Raw genomic sequence first — 23036 nt, 5'->3', positions numbered from 1 at the left:
TATATATTCTATTCTCTATGGGTTAGAAACATACATTCGCATTTTGTGTAGTTATAAATATATTTACGGCTAGGAACATACATTTACATTTTGTAGAGTTGTACATTTTAGAAACATACATTTTTATTTTTTGTTAAGTTTAAATGTATTAAGGGTAAAAACATACATTTATATTTTGAAGAGATGTTAATGTATATTTATGCTAGAAACATACATTTACATTTTGTAGAGTTGTAAATATATTTATGGTGGAAACATACATTTATATTTTGTAGAATTGTAAATATATTTATGGTAGAAACATACATTTATATTTTGTAGAATTGTAAATATATTTATGCTAGAAACATACATTTATAATTTATAGAGTTGTAAATATATTTATGCTCGAAACATACATTTCTAATTTGTAGAGATATAATGCTAGAAACATACATTTATAATTTATAGAGTTGTAAATATATTTATGCTGAAACATACATTTCTAATTTGTAGAGATATAAATATATTTATGCTAGAAACATACATGTCTAATTTGTAGAGATGTTAATATATTTATGCTAGAAACACACATTTCTAATTTGTAGAGATGTTAATATATTTATGCTAGAAACATACATTTATATTTTGTAGAGATGTTAATATATTTATGCTAGAAACATACATTTATATTTTGTAGAGATGTCAATATATTTATGCTAGAAACATACATGTCTATGTATTCCCTGTATTCCCTTTATTTCCTGAATTCCCTGTATTTCCTGTATTCCCTGTATTCCCTTTATTCGCTGTATTCCCTGTATTCNACATTTATATTTTGTAGAGATGTTAATGTTTATTTATGCTGGAAACATACATTTATATTTTGTAGAGATGTTAATGTTTATTTATGCTGGAAACATACTATTAGATTTTGTAAAGATGCTAATGTATATTTATGCTAGAAACATACATTTATATTTTGTAAAGATGTTAATGTATTTATATAAGTTAGAAATATTCATTGACATTTTTTTACAGTTTTAAATGTAGTTAAGGTAGAAACATAAATTGACATTTTGTAATTTGAAAATGTATTTAGGGTAGATAGCATACATTTACATTTTAACATTTATATAGTTATAGATATATTTAGGTTTTAAGCATGCATTTAAATTTTGTAGAGTTGTTAATGTATGTATATAAGTTAGAAACATAAATGGACATTTTGTAATTTGCTAACCTTTCTCCGGTAATTTGTAAATGTATTTAGGATACAGTGATAACCAGAAAACTCTGGAATAGGAAGTCGACTTTTACACTCTATTTATGACTATAAATATTTCAATGAACATAAGGGAGAGCAATTGCATTTTAAACAGACCCATTTCACTTAATTATTGATTTTATAACTTATTAGTGAAGTTATTTGCTTTGAACGAACATAAAATGTACTTCTGTTTTGTCTGAATGTCGTCTTCCTATTTTGCAGCTTTCTGGTTATCACTGTAGAAACATTCCTTTATATTTTAACATTTGTATAGTAATAAATATATTTTGGCTAAACACATACATTTACATTTTGTAGCGTTGTAAATATATTTAGAATAGAAATATACATTTACATTTGGCAGAGTTATAAATGTATGGATGGTAGAAACAAACATTTACATTTTGTAGAGTTGTACATTTTTTAGGTTAAAGAAACATATATTATTTTGTATAGTTGTAAATATAAATAGGTTATAAACATACATTTATATCATGAAAAGTTGTAAATATATTTAGGTTATAAAGAAGATTCATACATTAATCGAGTTACGCAATCGAGTTATAAACATAGATAAAGATAGATTGCGCATAAGACGACATTTTTCATCTTGAAAGATATAAATGTAAAGAGATGTTTTAAAGATATTCCTATGATATAGATTATCTAGGTCGGTTGTGAACATTGGCTGTTCTTATGTCATTGAGTACTTTTGGTGTACATGTGTAAAGGCATACACAAGGTGATTAAGCTTCTCTAGGACTCTCTTCCCCCCCCTCCCTGCTCCCCTTTCTCAATTTAAGTGAGCGTAGTTTTGAGTAAAGATATGTTTAAGTAATTTATTTAGTCAGTATCAGATTTATCTAATGGTGTTTAATATGTGTACCCCTGCTATTAGAGGTAATAAAAATTGCACTTAATTTCAAGCAATAAATAGTTTTGGAAGAAATACTGGTTCAAATGTCGTCTTAGGGTAATACTAGATTAATTCTTTAGTTAGATATAAGTACAAATTATTACTATAACATTTTGAATATTATTATTATCATTATTATTATTATTATCATGATCATTATTATTATTATTATTATTAATAATTATTTATTATGATTATTTTATTATTATTATTATTATTAATTATTACTATTCAATCTATATAATAAAATAAGTCAGGGGTATTACTGGGTTAACATAGGCTGAAAAAAATTTAAAAAAAGAAAAAATTTTCTTCAAAACTCTATTTTATAAATTTTGAATGCTTTCGAAACATATTATTTTTGCAAGATTTCTTTAAATTTCACTGGCAACGCCGGGCACGTCAGCTAGTTTTTATTATTGTTATTACAATTATTATTATTTTTATCATTACTATTTTCATTAATATTTATATTATTATTATTATTATTATCATTATTATCATTGTTACTATTATTATTATCACTATTATCATTATTATTATCATTATTATTGTTAATATAATCAATATAAGTATCAACTAAATTAAACTTAAATATCTGATGAAAATCTTCAGTTTCCCCCAAACTAAAATTTGAATTTGTGAACAAACAGTTTATCCTAAACCTGGCAATATTTTTTAAAAAAATTCAATTTGTCTACTATATTATTATATATGTAGTTACTTTTGGGTGAAGATAGTTCAATAAAATCATTAAACTATATAATAAAAGAAAGATAAGTTTAATTATCAAAATACAAAAAATTATTCAAAGAAAATAATTCTTTAATTTTAAGAAAAATAATCTATAACACATGATATTGGAAACAAAATTACAATTTTTTGCAAATTTTCTCTTCTTCTTTTTTCATTTTTTCTTTCCTTCTTTTCATTTTTTCATTTTCTTTTTTGCTTCAGATAATGTGCCCGGCCCCCAGTGCTCCCCCCTTTTGGGGAAAAGGGGAGGGCATGGCATTGGCTACTCTCGATCAAGAGCTAAAGTGATTAGCTTTCAGCCTATACCCCCTTTCATTTTTCCTTTACTGTCCCTTTAAAATGCATTTGTATTATGTGTCAATGGTGAGAATGAACAAAATGAATATATTTTGATAATCTTTTCATTTTCAAACATTATTTGAATTGTATCTAGATTTCAATTTATAGTTTCCTTAACCGTTCATAAATTTATCCTTAAATGGATCCTAAGTAAGCCCGCAATATATTTAGATGTCGTCTTTGTTACAGATGAAAAACATATATTTTATGGCAAGAGCACAAGAAAGCCCTGTAATTAGTTAGGGATAATCTATATACATAGATAGATTCTAACAGCCATAAAGAAAAGATTTAGGGGCTCCAGCAGCACACCAAATCCTTGATTTAGTCAGAGTAACATGATGAAAAATCCTATTTTAGGAGTTTTCAATGAAATAACGGGTTTTCGTTCGAATTTCTTTACTAATCCATTACATTTTAAAAAAATTAAAAACTTCTCTCAAAAAAAAAAAAAAATCTTAAGGGGCCAAGCCTTATTTGACATGAATAAGAGGTTTATGGAATAAGTTTACTTTGGCTGACCCTCACAGCTATATACCCCCCGGAATTTCCCCCCTGTATTATTTAAGCTCCCACTAAGAACTAAAACATATCTAATTCATGTTTATTCAAAACACCCTAAGACCCTTTGACTAGATTTTTTTAACAAGTTGTTCCGTTTCCCAATTTTAAGCGCTAGTCCAGTTCACATAACTTCTTTCTTATAACAACAGCTTTTATAAATGTCGTCTTTTAAATATTTATTTCTAAGACCGGAAAAAGTAAAATCAGCTGATCATTCTTTCTTTCTTCAAACCGCCAAATTATCTGTAAATTGCGCGAAATTTTTAAAATAAAAAGATGTCAGTCTCCAAGTGAACTCGTATCAGTCGTTGTGCTCCATATTATCACTTATTAAGTTATCAACTATTTAAAGTCGGCAATATTTTCAAATAAAGACATTTATAAGTTCTGCACGTGCATCATATAGTTGTATTGAAGCTGTCGGTTTCTAGATAATAAAATGCCTGTCGCAGCCGTCCCCACCAATAACGAGAATCGTCTGAAGGCTTTCAAAAATGCCGGGAAAGACAAAGACGAACTTAGGCGTCGACGAAACGAGGTATGCTTCATTGGTAATTTCCTAGAGAGCGATTTTTGGACCCCTCCCCCCGCCCTCCTATCAATTTTGTATTGGTAATTTCCTAGTATACAATTTTTGGAGTCCCCCCCCCCTCCTATCAATTTTGTACATGGGTGTGATAGGATGTTTCTTAACTTAACCTAACCCGTGGCCGCAGCGCTCGGCCCCCTAGCCCATCCTAGCCGCAGCGCTCGGCCCAGAAAGTGTCGTTAACTAACCTAACCCGTGGCCGCAGCGCTCGGCCCAGAAAGTTTGTGGCCGCAGCGCTCGGCCCCCTAGCCTGTACTAGCCGCAGCCCTCGGACCAGAAATGAGCTTAACCTAATCTAACCCTAAAATAATAAAAAAAATAAATATCAATAAATTTGACGGATAAAAATGGTCATGTACAAAATTGATAGGAGGGGCGAGGAGGGGTCCAAAAGTCGTTCAGGACAGACCCGCTCCAACAAATGTAAATTACAGGATTTTAAGATGAGCCTATAAAGACTACATTTAACTAATTAAAACTAAGTTCTTGGATGGAATATTTGTTTGAAAATATGTTCAGCATAATTTATGATTTAGTATATATTGAACAAGTTCATTAATGCATGGAATCATTGCCGGGTAAATTCCTAGAGAACTATTTTCGGACCCCTCCTCTATCCCCCCTCTCCCATCAATTTGTTACATATTGTAAAATTAATCATGTGGCGGGTCTGTCCTAGTATACGATTTTTGGACCCCCCCCAGCCCCCCCCCCCTCCTATCAATTTTGTACATGACCATTCATTTTTCAGCAAATTTATTATTTTTTTTGTTATTTAGGGTTGGGTTAAGTTAAGATACTTTCTGGGCCGAGCGCTGCGGCCACGGGTTAGGTTAAGTTAAGAAACTTCTTGTCAGACCCATGTACAAAATTGATAGGAGGGGGGGGGGGTCCAAAAATCGTATACTAGGAAATTACCCATGTGGCTGCAGCGCTCGGCCCCCTAGCCTGTCCTAGCCGCTGCGCTCTTGCCTAGCCGCTGCGCTCGGTCCTAGCCGCTGCGCTCGGTCCTTGCCGCAGACCTCGGCCCAGGATAGTCAACTCAAAAATAATAAAAATAAACTATTAAAGTTTTGCTGAAAAACAAGTGGTCATGCACAACATTGATTGGAGGAGGGGGAGGGGGGTCCAACAATCGTATACTAGGACGGACCCAGCAGACTGAAGTATGAATTTAGTACAATCGTCTTTGAAGTCTAATTTTTTGAGTAACCCTTTGGGTTTGTCGGGACTAAATTGGTTGCACTGTGATTTTGGTATTTTCAGTATTCTGTCTCAGTTTTATAAAATGTTCAGGTTATCCGCGGTGCTCGGCCTAGCTGCAGCCCTCGTTCTCCTGTAAAAAATTTTTTATCTCGTTGCACGTAAAACCAAGTTTTATAAAAGCGGTGCTTTATTGCATAAGCTCGTTTAATGCATAGCGGAGGCTCTAATGTATGGCAGAGGTTCGTACTGCTTAATAAATCTGCAAAGTTCAGGCTCATGACGGCAGGAGATTCCCTTCCTCTAAATGACCATTTAGTGAGTTAAATTGTTGGTTCTAATACAGGATGTCCTAATATTCATTGGAATATTAAATAAATATATTTGCAGGTGTCTGTGGAGCTCCGAAAGAACAAGAAGGATGATATGCTCTCTAAAAGAAGGAATGTTGCAACTGATGAAGAACCTCTGAGTCCTCTCCAGGTGTTTATTATATCTGGGTCGGGTTATATTTTTTGGGGAAAGACTAAAAAAATTTCACTTCAATCTCCAGTTTTTAGTAAAAGGGTCAGGTTTTCTATTACTTGAGGGTTTCCCCTAGAAAAAGTTTTTTTTTTATCGACATTCAATTAATTTCCCAGCTTCCGAGAATCCAGTTAAATTCAAGGAGAAAAAAAGAGGGGAGGGTTTTCAGGATAATGAAGAATAATACGTCTTCCAATCGAAACGCTTCTGAACTTTATTTATTTGTCTAATTATTGGATCAGGAGAGTAAGCAGGCAGCAGCTCTTCTCTCTATAGAAGAGATCCAGAATGGTATTCTGTGTGGAGATCCAGTCCGTCAATTCCAGGTCAATCAAATACTCAATTGTACGCTTGGATTTTATTTTTTTATATTTCTTGACAATCCTAGTCGTTTTTTGAAATTCAAAGTTTCCGATAGTAATGAAGAGTTCTTATTTACTTGAATTGACTATAGGGCGTAATTTTAAGTCACTATTGTTGAGGGACATGTTCGATTCTCTACGATTTTGAACACTTCGTCATTTTTCAAGCTTACAGTGACTGATCAATTTTGATAGTTCATTCACAAAATTCCGCCCATCACTTGTACAAAGAACAACAATTAATCAAATTTCTGAAAAACTTCACGTTGACATAATTTCCATTCGGCATTCTTGATTAAACATAACTTTCGAGGGTATTGTATGGAATAGGACATGTCACACATTCCTTCACTTAACGGTCGAGGCCCCTTCAGCATAATTTTTATGTTTATATAAAGCATTTTCCTCAGTATTTGGAAGTATTGAAGATAATTTGTTGCATGTTTTAGGCTACGCAATCTGCGCGTAAGATTTTGAGCCGTGAGCGAAATCCTCCAATTGATGTGTTCATCAATCTAGGGATACTACCCAGGTACGCATGTCTTAAAAAATATCTAGTTTGTACTTTCAGAAACTTAAATTAAAAAAAAAATTAATATTAGTTTTAAATAGAGGTGTATATTTTCTTAAATCTTTTTTTCCAAGCGTAATTTTAGCGTTTTTATTCGCATAATTGGGGAATATAAATGATTTTCAGGGATAAATGAATACTTTTTTGTAGTGTCTGGAGGGGGGAGGGTTTTAAAAAATATCTTAATGTCCAAGATAACTTATGAAGGGGAGAGGGGGGGGGTAGTCAAGAAAATATACCCCTTCGGCCTTTAATCTTCATTTTGTAACTGACATATTTTTCTTATATTTTTCCAGTTGAAATGATCTGAATTCCTGAAACTAATTAAATAATATGGAAAATAATTTTGAAGAACGGGGAGGAATGGTTCAAGAAAATATACCACATGTTGAATCTTCATTATTAAGATTGGTTGAGTTCCTTGGTCGTGTTGATCAGCCCAATCTACAATTTGAAGCTGCCTGGGCTCTCACCAATATTGCCAGTGGGTCATCTGAGCAGACCAAGGCTGTGGTTGAGGTAAACAAGGCATTGTTAAGATCCCGATCCGCTATATCCGCAAACATTTCAGCTTCCTAAATATAGATCCGCTGTATCCACAAACATTTCAGCTTCCTAAATGTAGATCCGCTATATCCGCAAATGTTTTAGCTTCCTAAATGTAGATCCGCTATATCTGCAAATGTTTTAGCTTCCTAAATATAGATCCGCTATATCCGCAAATATTTCAGCTTCCTAAATATAGATCCGCTATATCCGCAAATGTTTTAGCTTCCTAAATATAGATCCGCTATATCCACAAACATTTCAGCTTCCTAAATATAGATCCGTTATATCCGGAACATTTCAGCTTCCTTAACATAGATTTAAAATTCAGTGATGGTGATGAACCAAACCTCTGTAGAGTAAAAAAGTAGATGCTAGTTCCACATTTATTGAAAATATATTTCGGTTTGGGTTGACCCTCGTCAGTTCTTGAGATTGTTTCTCCACAAAGATTAAATCTGCAAACATTTCAGCTTCCTAAATATAGATCTCCGCTATATCCGCAAACATTTCATCTTCAGTAATATAGATTCGCTATATCCGCAAACATTTCAGCTTCCTAAATATAGATCCGCTGTATCCACAAACATTTCAGCTTCCTAAATGTAGATCCGCTATATCCGCAAATGTTTTAGCTTCCTAAATGTAGATCCGCTATATCCGCAAATGTTTTAGCTTCCTAAATATAGATCCGCTATATTCGCAAACATTTCAGCTTCCTAAATAAAGATCCGCTATATCCGCAAATGTTTTAGCTTCCTAAATATAGATCCGCTATAGTCTCAAATATTTCAGCTTGCTAAATATAGATTCACTATATCCGCAAATATTTCAGCCGCATAAAAAATTGCTTAAACTGAAGAATGTTAAAGTTTATTTTGACTTTGCTTTGGGGACAAAATACGACGAGGGATAGAGGGAGGAGTGGACGAGAGAAGGAAGACTAGCCACAACAATTTTTTGTCCGAGTCACATTCTCTTCATATTCTCGTCCGAACCACATTCTCTTATATTCCCGTCCGAGCCACATTTTCTTATTTTTTCATCCGAGCCTTCTCAGAATCCTCTTCCTTTGATTATTAAAACTAAAATTTCTGATTCTCAGAGATAACTTTTTTTTTTTAAATCTGGCCACGTTAGGGCATACAATGTAGATAAGATAAGAGTCAAGTATTGCAATGATTACTTCATGTTGGATCTTCAAACCCATGAGAATGATGTCCAACTTTATTTAGATTAGATTTAAATCTCTAATGATGGGTGCATGGCTAACTTTCGCGATTTAAAATAAATTTCAAAATATTTGGCATACCTCTTCCCCAAGGAACTACCCAGAAAAATGCTATGGTTTTAACTATACTTAACTGGAATACTTGGAATAGTTATTCGCAGGAGACCCAAGGGTCCATAAGGCAAATTTTGTGTTGGTTCTGGACTGAACAGTGTTCAGTTTAGTATTATCCTGGACAGTATCATCCTCCGTAACACTGATACCTGGCACAGTTTTAAAATGTTATTTTCTCGAGTCCTGTTTTAAATATCTTAACATTTCTTGAGTTATTAAGTTCCGTAGAGGCAATGCATTCCAGTTCATTTAACGAAAGCACGCGAAAACTTGAAAAAATCGTATTTTTTAACTGCGCGCGCGCACATTTGCACCGATCTTTTTGAAATTGCATTTCGCAGTTACAATACATATAAGTGAGTTGTCATGCAAAAAAATCAGCGTCCTATGACAATACAAAGTTATGTCTAAACACTATTTTCCGGAAAGTAATATTATTCATGCCTCCCCCCCTCCCTTTCTATTGACGCATTTTTTTCAATTTTCACAATTTCAATATTTCACTCATGCCTTACCTTGGTCAGATCTTTAAAAAAGGTTTATCTAGGAGGATTAGATACGTAAAAAATTATATTGGAATAAGGATACTGTGACTGACGAGAAATTTTGTGGTTTGCCGTCCTCCCCTCGGTGGACAAGGGTGACTTTATCAAAAAATGTTAACTCTTGACCTTTTGTATTCAGGCTGGTGCTGTTCCACACTTTATAAACTTGATCAAGTCTGGAGAGGAGAATGTGTGCGAGCAGGCTGTCTGGGCTCTAGGCAATATTGCTGGAGATGGTCCTAATATGAGGTACAGAGAGAACCATAATAGTGGAAATCTCGTTTTTAATTTTGTAATTTGTAATTTAAAACTTTACTAGAGAGAACCAGATACTAATGGAATTCTCGTTTTTAATTATGAAATGTGTATTGTGGAACTTAATGAACTAGGGGTGCAATTTTCCTAAATAATCATCCCCCCCCCCCCCCCAACGTTCGGAGAAGTTGCGCGTATTGCAAAATTTTTTGTTAGTTTATTTGCTTAATTGTGAAAAATAAATGCTTTTTAGGGAAAAAGTAAACTTAAAATTAAAAAGTTAGAAGTATGAAAAATTATTAACAAAGTAAAAAGTAAATAGTATGAAAAATTATTAACAGACTTACCTTTTCATGTCCAATTTTTCGTATTTCCCCTCAGATCTACAAAAATATTACTTTTTTCTTAATTCTTATAAATACACAGTAACCCACCCATTTAACGAAGGCTGAACTCTTGTACTGTGAATCTGGGATCAATATCCAATAACGGGCAAAAATCTTATTGAGGGATGAAAGCTTTATTTTAAGTGCTTTAATGGATATTGTAAATAACAATTCTTCACACACCAAAGTTCAGACCTCTAAACATATAATGCCTCGCCATGCCTTTTTGTTGTGAAATGTCGCAAAGGTTTTTTTAAATTAAAAAAGTCCATTGGATTTTTTCTAACATTTCCTCTCCCTACAAATTTTACCTTTTGAGAAAATTAACTAAAATTGATCAAAATTGATAGTTTTTAAACATACAATCTTATTTTTTTCTTATTTTCTTCTTATTTTCTTGATAAAAAAAATCTAAGTTTTGAAATGTTGGGATCACATCATTTGTGTGGTGCCTTCAGCAGTTCTAAATCCTTAACGAACCAAGCAACTATGTCCATTAACTTGCAATCTGTCAACAAAAAAATTCGTTTTTGACCTACCCAAAAACGCCACAGTTTTATCAACTCCATCTACTTCTTAGTATTTTTAACATAACGATTAGGGAGAAAAAGATTGACCTGTAATTGTTAAGAAATAGTAAGAAACTCAAATTTGTTTTTTTTAATTAGGTTCATTGATTGGCTATTTGTTTTCAGGGATTTCGTGATCAACAATGGAGTTGTTACACCTCTGCTAAACCTGGTTAATATGCCTGATATCAAGATTATATTCCTCAGGTAAACAGTCCAACACCCCTGAAAAAAAAAATTCTACTCGACAAATTGACCGAGATATTGAGAAATTTTATAAAAATTCAAAATATTAAATTTATCCAAGGTTATCTTGAGTATCTCCCAACAACTTATGATGCAAAGAAGGAGGCTAAATTTCACCAAGTTGTGAAGACTTTCAATGTTTTTCTATATTCCTTTGACATTTATTAATTTAACGAAAACCAAAGAAAAACTGCAAGTCCAGGATCCAATGTCGTAACATACTGCAGCGAAAAAAAAACACAACCTTGACTATGATATATCCAATCCATTCTATTATATATACATGCAAGGAGAATTGAATAGAAGGAGGGGGCGATAGGGTTTCCGTACACTTTGCTATGACGTTTTTGGACTGCTGAAGTACTAGTTTTTGCGTAACAATAACAAAGGCAGCCGATCTAATGTAAACAAACATGAGGTAGTGTACGGTGAATCTTCATCTAACGCGCCAGAGATGTCAGATGTCTGTTTACAGGGTGGCCAAAATGTACGGATTGATTTTTTTAACCCTAAAATTGTACGGATTGCACGGATTTGTTTTCAAATTGTACGGATTGTACGGATTTTATCCTGGAAAATACACCGTTTTTTTTAAAATTTTCACTCATTTCAGCAAATTTTTCATGAAAATAAAAAAAAATCTCGTCAAAATGAAGTTAGTTTAACTTATTTTCTGCATTCTAAATAATATTAGATTGATTAATGTTTCAATTGACAATCAAAATTCATTCATAATTTTCGAGATATGTCCAAGAAGTGTTTATTTGAGAATATGTTCCATAAGTACTTATNTCCTGTATCCTGTATCATGTACCCTGTATCATGTATCCAGTATCCAGTATCATGCACCTAGTATCATGTACCCAGTATTTAGTTTGTATATATGTATGAAGCCAATTTTTTACAGATTGATTCTTGCTGAAGAAGTTTAAACCCTCTTACATGAACTGAACACAAAAGACAACGAATGAAAAATTGAATTTTAATTTTTTTTTTTCAAAAATGGGATTTTTTTCGAAAATTGTGCTGATTGTACAGATTTTTAAAAAAAATGTACGGATCTTTAAAAATGTACGGATTGGTTTAAAAAAATGTACGGATTGTACTGATTTTTTTTTTAAATTGTACGGATTGTTTTTCGAAAATTGTACGGATTGTACGGATTTCTTCTGAAAATGTACGGATTTTTGTACGGATGGGTTCAAAAAAGTTTTGGCCACCCTGTGTTTATCATTTGTGTTATTGTTTACAATCTTTATTATTGTTGTTACGCAAAAACTAGTTCTTCAGCAGTCCAAAACGTCTCAGACAAGTATACGGAAACCCAATCGCCCCCTCCTTCTATTAATTCTCCTTGTATACATGGTTATTTTAATTTTAATACCATGCCGGGTATAAATTTTAAGGATTTACTAGATGGTAGATTTTGTAACGGAAAAAGTAATAACCATTTAACATTGTATAACAGTGCACCATTTAGACGCAATACAAGTTAATAACAGCTACCAATTTATAAATATATTTTCAGTATACAGGACTACCAGTACCCGCTAAGAAAGAGACTTTAAAAACAAAATCCCAAAATTTTATTAAGACTTGTTTCACGTTCACGGTTTTACGCTTCTGAGTAAGCCTTTGTCAAAGGCAGATGACAAAGAGTAACTCTCAGATCACTGAATTTGTAGGAGTGAGCATTGAAGTCTCATCCTTTTTGAGTGACCCTGTCCATCCCTGTTTTCTTATGAAATGTATTTTTCAATTAGGAATGTAACCTGGACAATCTCTAACCTGTGTCGTAACAAGAACCCTCCCCCTCCCTTCGAGGTGGTGAAACAATGTTTACCTACTCTCAACACTCTTATCAATCATGATGATTCAGAGGTCAGTACCCCCCCCCCCCTCTTATCTAGGTCAGTGTAAATAGGGAGGGGGGGAGATACAAATGTGTCTGCCTGTGATACCTGCAAATCTGCTTATTATCAACCAGTGTGGTCACATCTCATGTCGGTAGGGAGGGAACCCCCGAACGCCTCCCAGATTCGCTAGGCAGACCAAGCCTCCACTACGCAGACAAAGCCTACGCTATGCAGTAAACGAGCCTCCATACAGCACAGCTTTTTTCTTGGTTATTATGAGTTATGAATGTAGCAAAAAAAGACTTAATTTCTTTATAGTCTTATCCAAAGTAAAGCTGTTGCATTTTCGTGGATTTTTAAAACAAAAACTTAATCATAACCTTTTAAGTTGGTTGAATTGGCTAATAACACCGAATACTAATAATGAACAATTATATTTAACATAAGATAAAATGTGATTCTCAAAATGAAAATATAAATTTTGATTAAAGAAATAACATTTTTAAAGGATTGTTAAATTTGGTTCTAAACTTCACGTTGTTAAATCTAGGTGCTTGCTGATGCCTGTTGGGCCCTATCCTACCTGACTGACGGGACAAATGACAAGATTCAGGTAAAACTAATTAATATAATGTTATCTAGCTTCTTTATGTATGCATTATTGTTTTCTAGGAGGTTGTTAACTCCGGCGTTATCCCCCGCCTTATCCAGCTTCTTGACTCAGGAAATATTCCTGTGGTTACTCCGTCCCTCCGCACTCTAGGTAATTCATGAGGTGGAGGGGGTAATTAATCTAAATTCATGTATTTGGTTAAGCCTACAAATTTTAATTTATTTCCTAATTATATCTAAATTTACCCGGGTAAAAAATTGTTTCTGAATATTTTCAAGAAATAGTGTTTATGAATTATATTTAAACATATCGTTTCATCTCGTTAAGAATTTTCAGTATTACAGAAGATTAATATTATATCATATTTGTGAGGTTCCATGACTAAACAGTAAATACCCAAGAAATTATAGTTAAAAAAGCTTCTTGTGAAATTTGACTATTTCAAGTTGGAACAATTGACATTATGAAAGGTTGCAAATAAGTTTTTACATTTTATGATGTTCTTATTCCGATAATCACTTTTTTTTTCTTCTAATTATATAATGCTAAATGTTAAAAAGATGAGTTTTCATTTGAAAATAATGCATGTGGTCTGATTATTTCCTTAGTCTAGTTAGGTCACCAATTTGTAATACATTTGCTCGGTTTTTCAAGAGTATGCTATATTAAAATATAGCATGTTGAATGTGCCCCGAGTTTTTAGAAAGTAGTGAGTTTTCTTAATCTACTGATCAAAATAGTGAGATCTTTACAGAAGAAATCGTTTGCTGGATATTAGATCCTTAATCTTCCTGAAAAAAAGAAAGAAAGACAGAAATGCGGGCTATGTTAATTTTATACAGGGGGTTGCCCCCCTCCCCTTCCACTCTTCTAGGGTTAAGATTTAAAAGGAATCTTCTGAATTAAGGTATTTTAATAATTCTGAAAACGAAAAAGTTTTGAGATTGAAATGGTAATTACAAAATAATTTGTTTATCAATATTGATCTATGTTGAAATAATTAATATAAGGAGCGGCGTGTAAGAATAAATATTCTTCAACTAGTGTATAATAATTTCCCTTCTTCTATGCTTGAGCGTGTATGAATATAATTCTTTCACACTCTGACCGTGTAATAATTTCCATTCTTACACGAACTAAGTGGTAAAGAATGAAAATTCTGCACCTACAGGACTTCACTGGGTCAGTGTAAGAATAAGCATTCTTAAACGCTAGGAAGCAAACAATATTGACATTTCTTCTCCTGAACCGTGTAATAATGGGAACTCTTAACATGATAGCTTTACTGCTATGGAACCGAACAGATCCGATATAATATTGTTTCTGAATTATATATGAATTTATCCAGGAAATATTGTTTCTGAACTATATATGAATTTATCCAGGAAATATTGTTTCTGAATTAAATCTGAACTTATCCAGGAAATATTGTTACCGGAAACGACCAACAAACTGACGCTGTTCTCCAGTGTAATGCACTTCCAGTGTTTGCCCGTCTTCTCCAGCATCCAAAGGGAAATATTCTGAAAGTAAGATTTTTTCTAGATTTTGTTATCTGCGTGCCGTCCGTTGAGATACACTTCATAGCTTTGCGCGCATTCGGATTTTTTTTGGGAAACCTAATAATTAGGAGACTGAATAGTTTTAAAAATTAATGCAGATTATATCCAAATTTGTATGATAAAAATGTATATTCTAATTTGCTGAAGGCATGTTAATCCTATAGAATGGGTCTCTTTTTGGTACCTTTTGATGATAAGATAGTCTTAGAGTCGAGTGGGATAAGGTTTATAAATATTTGACTTACTGACCTTTATTTTAGCCCCCCCCCCTCGTTCTTCTCAATGCATTTCCACCGTTCTGGAATCATTTTTTTCAGGTTTCTCCATTAAATAGAAGTGATTGAACTATGTCTACGCGGTTCAGCTACTTCTCGTTATTTACTAAATTTTGTCCCTGAAAGCATAAACAACTTGAATGGTCATTGATCAAAAGAACAGATAAAGTAAATTGCCAATCCCTGTTTCTGGTTAAATTTTATCAATTGATGTCTTTTTTAACATTTGCTCAAGTTATTCATTAAATCGGTAAATAAATAAACTTAAATTAATGTATTTGTAGGAAGCTGCTTGGACCATCTCAAATATAACAGCTGGCAACACAGAACAAATTCAGGTCTGCGTTTGTTTACTTTTACATTTTGCCGTTAAAAATTAATCTCAATTTTCAGAAAATGACGCCTAGGGAATTTTGAGTGAATGCATTTTTAAAGAAATTGTATGAATCAAATGTAACTGTAGTGTCAAGGCTTAATCAAGCTTTATTTTGGGTTTTTACGATTTTTTTTCAAAAGTAAATCAGTAAAATCGCCAAAATAAAAACAATTTCAGGCTGAGTCTTGACAGTCATGCAGTTGACTTAGGATTTTGGCTTTTTGCTTCAAAATGAAAATATGAATTTGCTTAAATTTTCCAAGGTGGCATTTTCTAAAATTCAGGTTAAAACTCGGATCAGTTGACTGTAATGTATTATTTAGATATTCAAAAGAAACGTAAAATCCGTTTTGACCTTTTTGTATATATCAAACCTTCGGTGGGTGTTTTCTTCATAATTTCCCGTAAGCAGATCTATGTTACGTGGAATGACCTAAGTATTAAGTACAATTTTCTTGTGTATAGAAACTTAAATTATTAAATCAATTAGTTGGTGCTGACTGTATTACAAAGAAGTATCTAGTCTAGAATATTTAGAATATTATTTATTAGTTGGTGATAAATGCTGGATGCGTGCCACCACTGATCGATATCTTGGTCAAGGGAGACTTCAAGGTATGTTAACTTAACCAACGTTAAACCAAATTGTAGAAATACCTAATGCTTAAAGAGACTGTAAAGGAAAATGAAAGGGGGTATAGGATAAAACCTGAGAATCTTAGGTTTTGAACGATACTGATAAGACGTCTATCTTATGTTTCTGTCTCGAGAAATTGACATAAAACTGTGTCAAAATTATACCAAAACGGACATATGTCAGATTTTGTATAAACGTTGTAGCATTAAACAGATCATTTTTAACAATTACGCAACCAATCTGAAAACGATTATATCCCACAGGAGCCTGAGAATCTGAGGTTTGCCAACATTATATTTTCTATTTTGCATTTTAGTAGATACAATTGATAATATTATTATATATAGTCCGTATAGTCCGTATTACGTCACCAGAATTTCAGCCAATGGCAGTGCAGTATACTGGTAATGGGATTTCTGTCTATCATGTGACCAGTATACTGCACTTACATTGGCGGGAGTTCTTGTGACGTAATACGGACTTAAAAATAATATCAATTATATCAATGAAAAATGCAAAATAAAAATTAAAAAACTATAATGGAAGCAAACCTGGTATTCTCAGGTTTCTGTGGGATATAATTGTTTTCAGATTGTTTGCGTATTTGCTGAATATGATCTGTTTAAACCTACTCCTTTATATTATATTAATTTCTCGAGAAGGAACATCAGATAGATAACTTATATGTCTCGTTCAACTCCTGAGATTGGCAGGTGTTGTCTATACCCTCTCTCATTTTTCCTTTTCATTCCCTTTAAGACTAATCATCATTATGGTTTTTTTTTTTGTAAAAGTTCGAATTTTGAAAGGTTAAGCCTAGAGCGTATGCCTCCGAAATTCAAAATTCCCATAGCAACAACAGAGTTTTTACAATTTATGTGAAAAAGTTGGAGAATATTTTATCATCAAAACTTTCCAGTATAGGGAGACTTTTTATTTTCCTTTTGCTTCCTTGCAGACACCGAAAATCACCCCTAAAAAAAATATTTTTTATTTTTATTTTTACAGGCTCAAAAGGAAGCAGCATGGGCCGTTACAAACTTGACTTCAGGTAGTATAGAAACCTTGCTAAAAGGACTGTTAAAGGTTTATTTATAGTGGCCTTACTTGCAAAGATGACAATGTCCGATTCTCAACAATATTCTTAAAACCAGCTTTATCAGATCAAAACTGTGTAATAAATGGTCTTTTTTCTATGTTTATGTATTTAATTCTAATAATTCTTTTAATTTTCCTGGAGTTGAAATGCGCATGTGACTTGTTTGATAAACCACTATTAAAATCTAAACATCAATGGCTAATTCAAACTTGGTAAAACAAGGCTTTTAAGGGTTCTGTGTGCATAGAGGAACACCTTAATTACGCTTATAATCCCTGAGTTAGAGTTTTGAAGCTGAAATGTACAATTTTGGGGTTTTAAACCAAAGCAGGCAGAAACTAGAAATAAATTATAATGCAAAATGTCCTGCGAACTGTTCTACGATTGGTGCAGAGTAAATAAGGTTTTTCTCTAGGGTATATACAAATTTAAGAATCCATCATCCATAGAAGGAAATAATATTGTTGCTTGGATTTTCTCTTCATATATAATTAAGTTTGGAACAATTGGCGAACATTCTGTTTTTTAAATCTACTTCTTTATGATTTTGCTACAGTGAACCCCTTAATAACGAATACATCTAAAGAATTCATCAAATGTCGTATTCCTCACTTTCTGATAATGGAATGTTGCAGATATTTAGTTTTTTAATTAAATGATTATATGGAACTCTTAAAAAGGTTCCCGCATATTCATGGCTATTTATTTTCGCAAATACTGAAATATACGTAATATAGTAAAACTCATTGAAAAATTGTCAAGACGACATTTGATAAATTTTTCCGACGTATTTTTTATTAAGGGTTTCACTGAAGTTGGGCTAGACTGTTCAGAGCTTCAACTGGATACCTAAAGATGTGGAATAGGAAGAAGACGAAGCAATCTAAATGTTAAATTGTTAAATCATCGCTTCAAAACTAATCTTATCAGTGAAATGGGTCTGTGTACACTGCACAAATGCTGTGCTTCATTTTATTGGACTATTCAAAACTAAACCATAACTGTAGTTGTTCAGTTAACAGTTGTCTACCCTGGGTATTCTGGGTCTCGCTGTATTTTACTTTGAATCAAACATTTTAATTTTAATTAAGATATATTTAGGCGGAAGTGTAGAACAAATTGTACAATTGTGTGGAGAGGGTGTGCTCAAACCATTCACTGATCTTCTCGCAGCAAAGGTAAAAAATAATGCATTCGGTTTTTTCTCTTAAGACTGCGAAACTTGTATGATCTCTTAGACTGCGAAACTTGTTTGATCTCTTAGACTGCGAAACTTGTTTGATCTCTTAGACTGGGAAACTTGTTTGATCTCTTAGACTGCGAAACTTGTTTGATTGGACAATACTTTCCCTTTTAACGATTTAACCTTGAATTCAAGTTTGCATAGTTAATATTGCAAATACTTTCATTAAGCCAAGCGTGAACACCAAGGAGAACGGCATACAATGTAGAAAGAGTCCATCTCTAACTGTTGGGAATTATGATTAAACTTTTTATAAAAGGCCCTTTACTTCCTCAGTTTAGACTTCTTTTTTTTAACAAGTTTTAAATTCTGTGACTTGTTCATTACAAAATCTCTGCGGCAGTGCCTATGATTCATTTAATTTTGATTCAGATCCGGATCTACACTGAAAAAAGCATCCGGATCCAAATCTGAACTCTTGCAAAAAGAGGCCGATTTGAATTTGAGCCGCGGCTTAGAATTGAGACGCGGCTCAAATATGGTTGGTTTTACTTAAAATTGTATTCAATGTTTCAAGATTTTAGCCGGTGCTCAATTGAAACCGGTTTATGGCGAATTTGAGACTCTGCTCAAATTCATTAAATTCGGGCTCAGGTCATGAACGTTTCTTTTAAGATTTACTAATTTGTTGAACTAAAGTTTTAAAACAATATTTCTAATTTTTGCTTATTTTTGTGCTAAAACTTGGATGTACCATTGAAGAATTAGGAGTTTTTGATAATCTCATAATCACATTTGGGTTTTGAGAGCAATAAGTTTTGTTTTGCAGTATTTGTTTGATATTTTTCCCCTTGGATCCGGAACTGTGAATCCGCATATTTTTGCGGATCCAGATCCTTAGCACTTGAGCCTTAACATAATATTTATTTTGCTTAATTTTCAGGATGATAAAACTATCAATGTTGTTCTTGATGGTATCACTAATATCCTCAACACTGCTGATAAGCTTGGAGAAACAGACAAGGTTAGTTCACATATTAAAAATATTTCAATATCTCCCCCACCTTTGAACATTTTGTTTTTCAAAAGTTTTATATTTTAAGGGTTTATTAGCTGATTTGGGGGGTGGGGGGAGATTTGGGTTGAAAGTATCGAATCGGGAAGGAAAAACTTGCCTTTTGATGTCCAATTTTTTATTTTTTTTTCCCCAAAAAAGAATTTACATCATACAGTTGCATAAACCTATAGTTTTCATTGATTTGTTGCCAGGGGATTTGGTTGGAATTGTAGATACATTTAAATAAAGAACCGCTCAACATTTTTAACTCTGAATGAATTTGGACTTAACGTTATCAATTGCAATGTAAGAAACTTCAAAGACGATTGTAAGGAATTGATATTATGTCTTTTTACCTGATAATAATGATTTCCTGCAACCATTCTTTTTTTGTCAAAATAAATTTCAGCATTTAAAGACTAAATTTTAGACACAAGATATTTGGAACCTGAATATTGTTCACATCATCTTTATTTAATTATTTAGGTTGCTCTTATGATTGAAGAATGTGGAGGATTGGATAAAATTGAAGCTCTCCAGTCTCATGAGAACGAGGTAAATTGTTTTTCAAACAGCGGGTAAAGACATTCATTCCTTAAAAAGCTATAGAAATTGTCAAAGATTTTGCTTTTTTCGTTTTGAACTCTAAAATAAATTTATTAATGTTTCTGAAGAAAGCTGAAACTAATGTTATAATCTAGAATTTAGATTTTATGATAGTTGTTGTATGAATATAACTTATCCAAGTTCTAGTACACTTTCTGCTTTAAAGTGGTGTATAATTCATGTGTTTATATTCTACATGTTAGAGCTCTTCGCTCATATATTTAATTTGTATGTATATCTGTTAGCTATAGCTGGCCAACCGGCTGGACCGAATGGGCTGTTTGTTGAGGGAACCTGGGGGTTACATAAGCTAAAAATATTGAATTTTTATTTCAAAAAATATTTTTTTTGTTGATCATATGAAATAACACGGGAAACGCCTGGCACTTCAGCTTTATATTTTTAAAAACTTTTTGTCTTTGTGAAAAGTGATGAATCCGAAGTATAAAACTATTTGATAAACTTTATCTTAAAATATTGTTGTTTAGGTTATCTATCAGAAGGCGTTGTCTATCATTGAAACCTTCTTCCCTGACGGGGATCAGGTGAGAATTAGGTTTATTTTCCAATCGAGATCACCAGAATTTTAGGTTATATTATGGTATAATTTTTTCATGATTAATTTAGTTGTGAAGGCTCAACGGAACTTTCCTGAATACTTGTTGAAACGTTTGGAAAATAAATGGCGGACACATTCTTTACTGAAAAAAATGTACCCCCTTGATGCCACACAGAGCCAGGTGTGACGTGCTGAAATGATATCATCTTAAATTGATCCGGATTAATCGCCCGTAGACTCGATACACTATATACAATCATATCGACCTCCACAAACTTTTCAGCATGTCACACCTAGCACATCTAGGTGGTGTATTTATTCTTAATTCGGTGACGAAAAGAAAGGTTCCGGCGTTAGTATTCAAATGTTATGTTCATCAGCTTCAGGTAAGGTTCCGTAGGGCCTTTACTGAACCAAATTTATCAAGGAAAATTACTGAAACCCTAGACTCAACACGTGTTCTCATTTTGCGTCCTGATTTTCACTGATACTGTTTTTTTATTATCAACTCTTCCGCTTAAAAACATCTATAAAATACTAAACCCGTTCATTGTCATAGGTTGATGATGACGTAGCTGCCCCACGACAATCTGAAACTGGATTTGAGTTTAGTGAACCCAACAACATGCCAAGCCAGGGATTCAACTTCTGATTCCCGACTCAAGGGATTCAACTTCTGATGCACGACTCCATGGAAACTCTGTTTCTAATTCTAAATACTAGAAGGGAATTCAATTGAGCTGTAAAGGATTTTAGTTTAATCTGGAAGTATGTTAAAGATTAATTCTTTTATATTCATCTACTTGGATTTAACTTTAATCCTTGGATTATTAAGAATTCCACTTCTGATTCCCGACTAAAAGACAATATGCATTCAGCTTCTATTAACAGATGTGTACAAACTTATTTTTTTTACTCTCAAGACTTCAGCATTTATTTTTATATTATGTGAATCGAGCAGACTTTGCTTTGGTCAAGCCGAAAGGCTTTATTCAATTTAAAATGTGAATTTATAATTGTGATCAGAAATATGTGTTTTTGTGCACTAAATATATCCTTATGGTTTTTCTTGTTGAAATTCAGAGAAAAAAGTAAAATGAACTTTGGAGTGGCATACGCGATTAACAAAGATCCCTTAACACTTGAGTCAGATCATTGAAGATTGGCTTTCCTTTTTTATATGAAGATTAAACTGATGAATTTTAAGTCTATTGTAAGCTGTTACATATTTAAGAAATACTAACTTTTACCTACTGGCAGTGCAGCAAAACATAAAGAATCCCGGTTAAAATTTGAATTTGACTGAATATTCTAGTTTTTCCGGGTACAATAGCCACAGAATAGATGGATAGTATAGAACCAGCACAAGTGTAATCTCAAATCTTAAGGCTATTTACATCGCATTTGCGAGATTTGTACAGATGTCTGTCCACGAATTTTAGTCGGAAGAGTTTAGAGGTATCATTGTGCATTGAGAATGTTATTTTTAATGTGAGCTCAATTTAAATTAAATTAAGTTACTTAAAAAGTGAGATTTGATTTGATTTGACTGCCTGTACTGTGCCAGGTCAATTCTCTGGATGCTATCCCATTTGAACTACTCCGGTTTGAATTATTGTTCGTTTGAACTACTGCACGTGGTACCACGTGAATAGCTGAAATGAACATAAAAATAGAATCAATTTTGTACATGACCATTTTTTTATTTTTCAGCAAATTAGTATTGGTCATGTGACCGCAGTGCTCGGCCCCTTAGCTCGTCTTAGCCGCAGTGCTCGGCCCAGAAATGAGCTTAACCTGCCCTGACCCTAAAATAATAAATAAATAATAATAAATTTGATGAAAAAAATGGTCATGTACAAAATTGATAGGAGGGGGGGGGGGATGGGGGTCCAAAAATCGTTCTCTAGGACAGACCCCTTTTTTCATTTAACCAATTTTTTTATAATTTTTTTAATTTGAACTATTGTTCATTTGAACTATTTTTATGATCATTTGAATTATTTTTATGTTCATTTGAACACTTTTTATGTTCATTTGAAACATTTCTGTGTAAATGTTATCTAATAATTCATGGTCCCTAACAATTCATAATTATAAAAAAATTTAAACTGAATTGGAAGAAAAAAAGTTCAAATGAGCAAGTAATGTGCTGATTTGAACTACAGGATATGACGTCATGCCAGTAGTTCAAATGAACAATAGTTCAAAAGAACAATAGTTCAAAAAGGAGTAGTTCAAATGAGA

At 32.9% G+C, this 23036-nt stretch overlaps 1 protein-coding gene across 2 annotated transcripts; it reads left to right on the top strand.

The window, feature by feature from the left end:
* The first annotated feature begins 4226 nt into the window (after positions 1 to 4226).
* LOC111699647 (importin subunit alpha-5) lies at positions 4227 to 21857 on the top strand. Of its 2 annotated transcripts, none has more exons than XM_023470370.1 (19): positions 4227 to 4362; positions 6007 to 6099; positions 6378 to 6467; positions 6953 to 7035; positions 7482 to 7593; positions 9650 to 9759; positions 10847 to 10927; positions 12730 to 12847; positions 13373 to 13435; positions 13495 to 13585; positions 14858 to 14964; positions 15557 to 15610; positions 16201 to 16263; positions 17294 to 17336; positions 18486 to 18562; positions 19511 to 19591; positions 20111 to 20179; positions 20719 to 20775; positions 21349 to 21857. In XM_023470370.1, the coding sequence occupies exons 1-19, from the start codon at positions 4264 to 4266 to the stop codon at positions 21439 to 21441; spliced, it is 1584 nt and encodes a 527-aa protein (XP_023326138.1). In that variant the 5' UTR covers positions 4227 to 4263; the 3' UTR covers positions 21442 to 21857. The 2 variants fall into 2 exon arrangements, with proteins under 2 accessions (XP_023326138.1, XP_023326139.1); XM_023470371.1 differs by having other exon boundaries at positions 4228 to 4362; positions 6384 to 6467.
* Positions 21858 to 23036: the final 1179 nt, after the last annotated feature.

Source organism: Eurytemora carolleeae, unplaced genomic scaffold, assembly GCF_000591075.1.
Source record: "Eurytemora carolleeae unplaced genomic scaffold, Eaff_2.0 scaffold339, whole genome shotgun sequence".
NCBI classification, from domain to species: Eukaryota; Metazoa; Arthropoda; class Copepoda; order Calanoida; family Temoridae; genus Eurytemora; species Eurytemora carolleeae.
The sequence above is the reverse complement of the archived record's forward strand: the minus strand, read 5'-3'. Positions and strand labels throughout refer to the sequence as shown.

Bases quoted from the DNA above. Each gene is read 5' to 3' on its own strand.
- LOC111699647 (XM_023470370.1), top strand. From the start codon at position 4,264: ATGCCTGTCGCAGCCGTCCCCACCAATAACGAGAATCGTCTGAAGGCT. The intron at 7,036-7,481 runs GTACGCATGTCT...TTCATTATTAAG, and splicing joins AATCTAGGGATACTACCCAG to ATTGGTTGAGTTCCTTGGTC. The intron at 15,611-16,200 runs GTCTGCGTTTGT...ATTATTTATTAG, and splicing joins GCAACACAGAACAAATTCAG to TTGGTGATAAATGCTGGATG.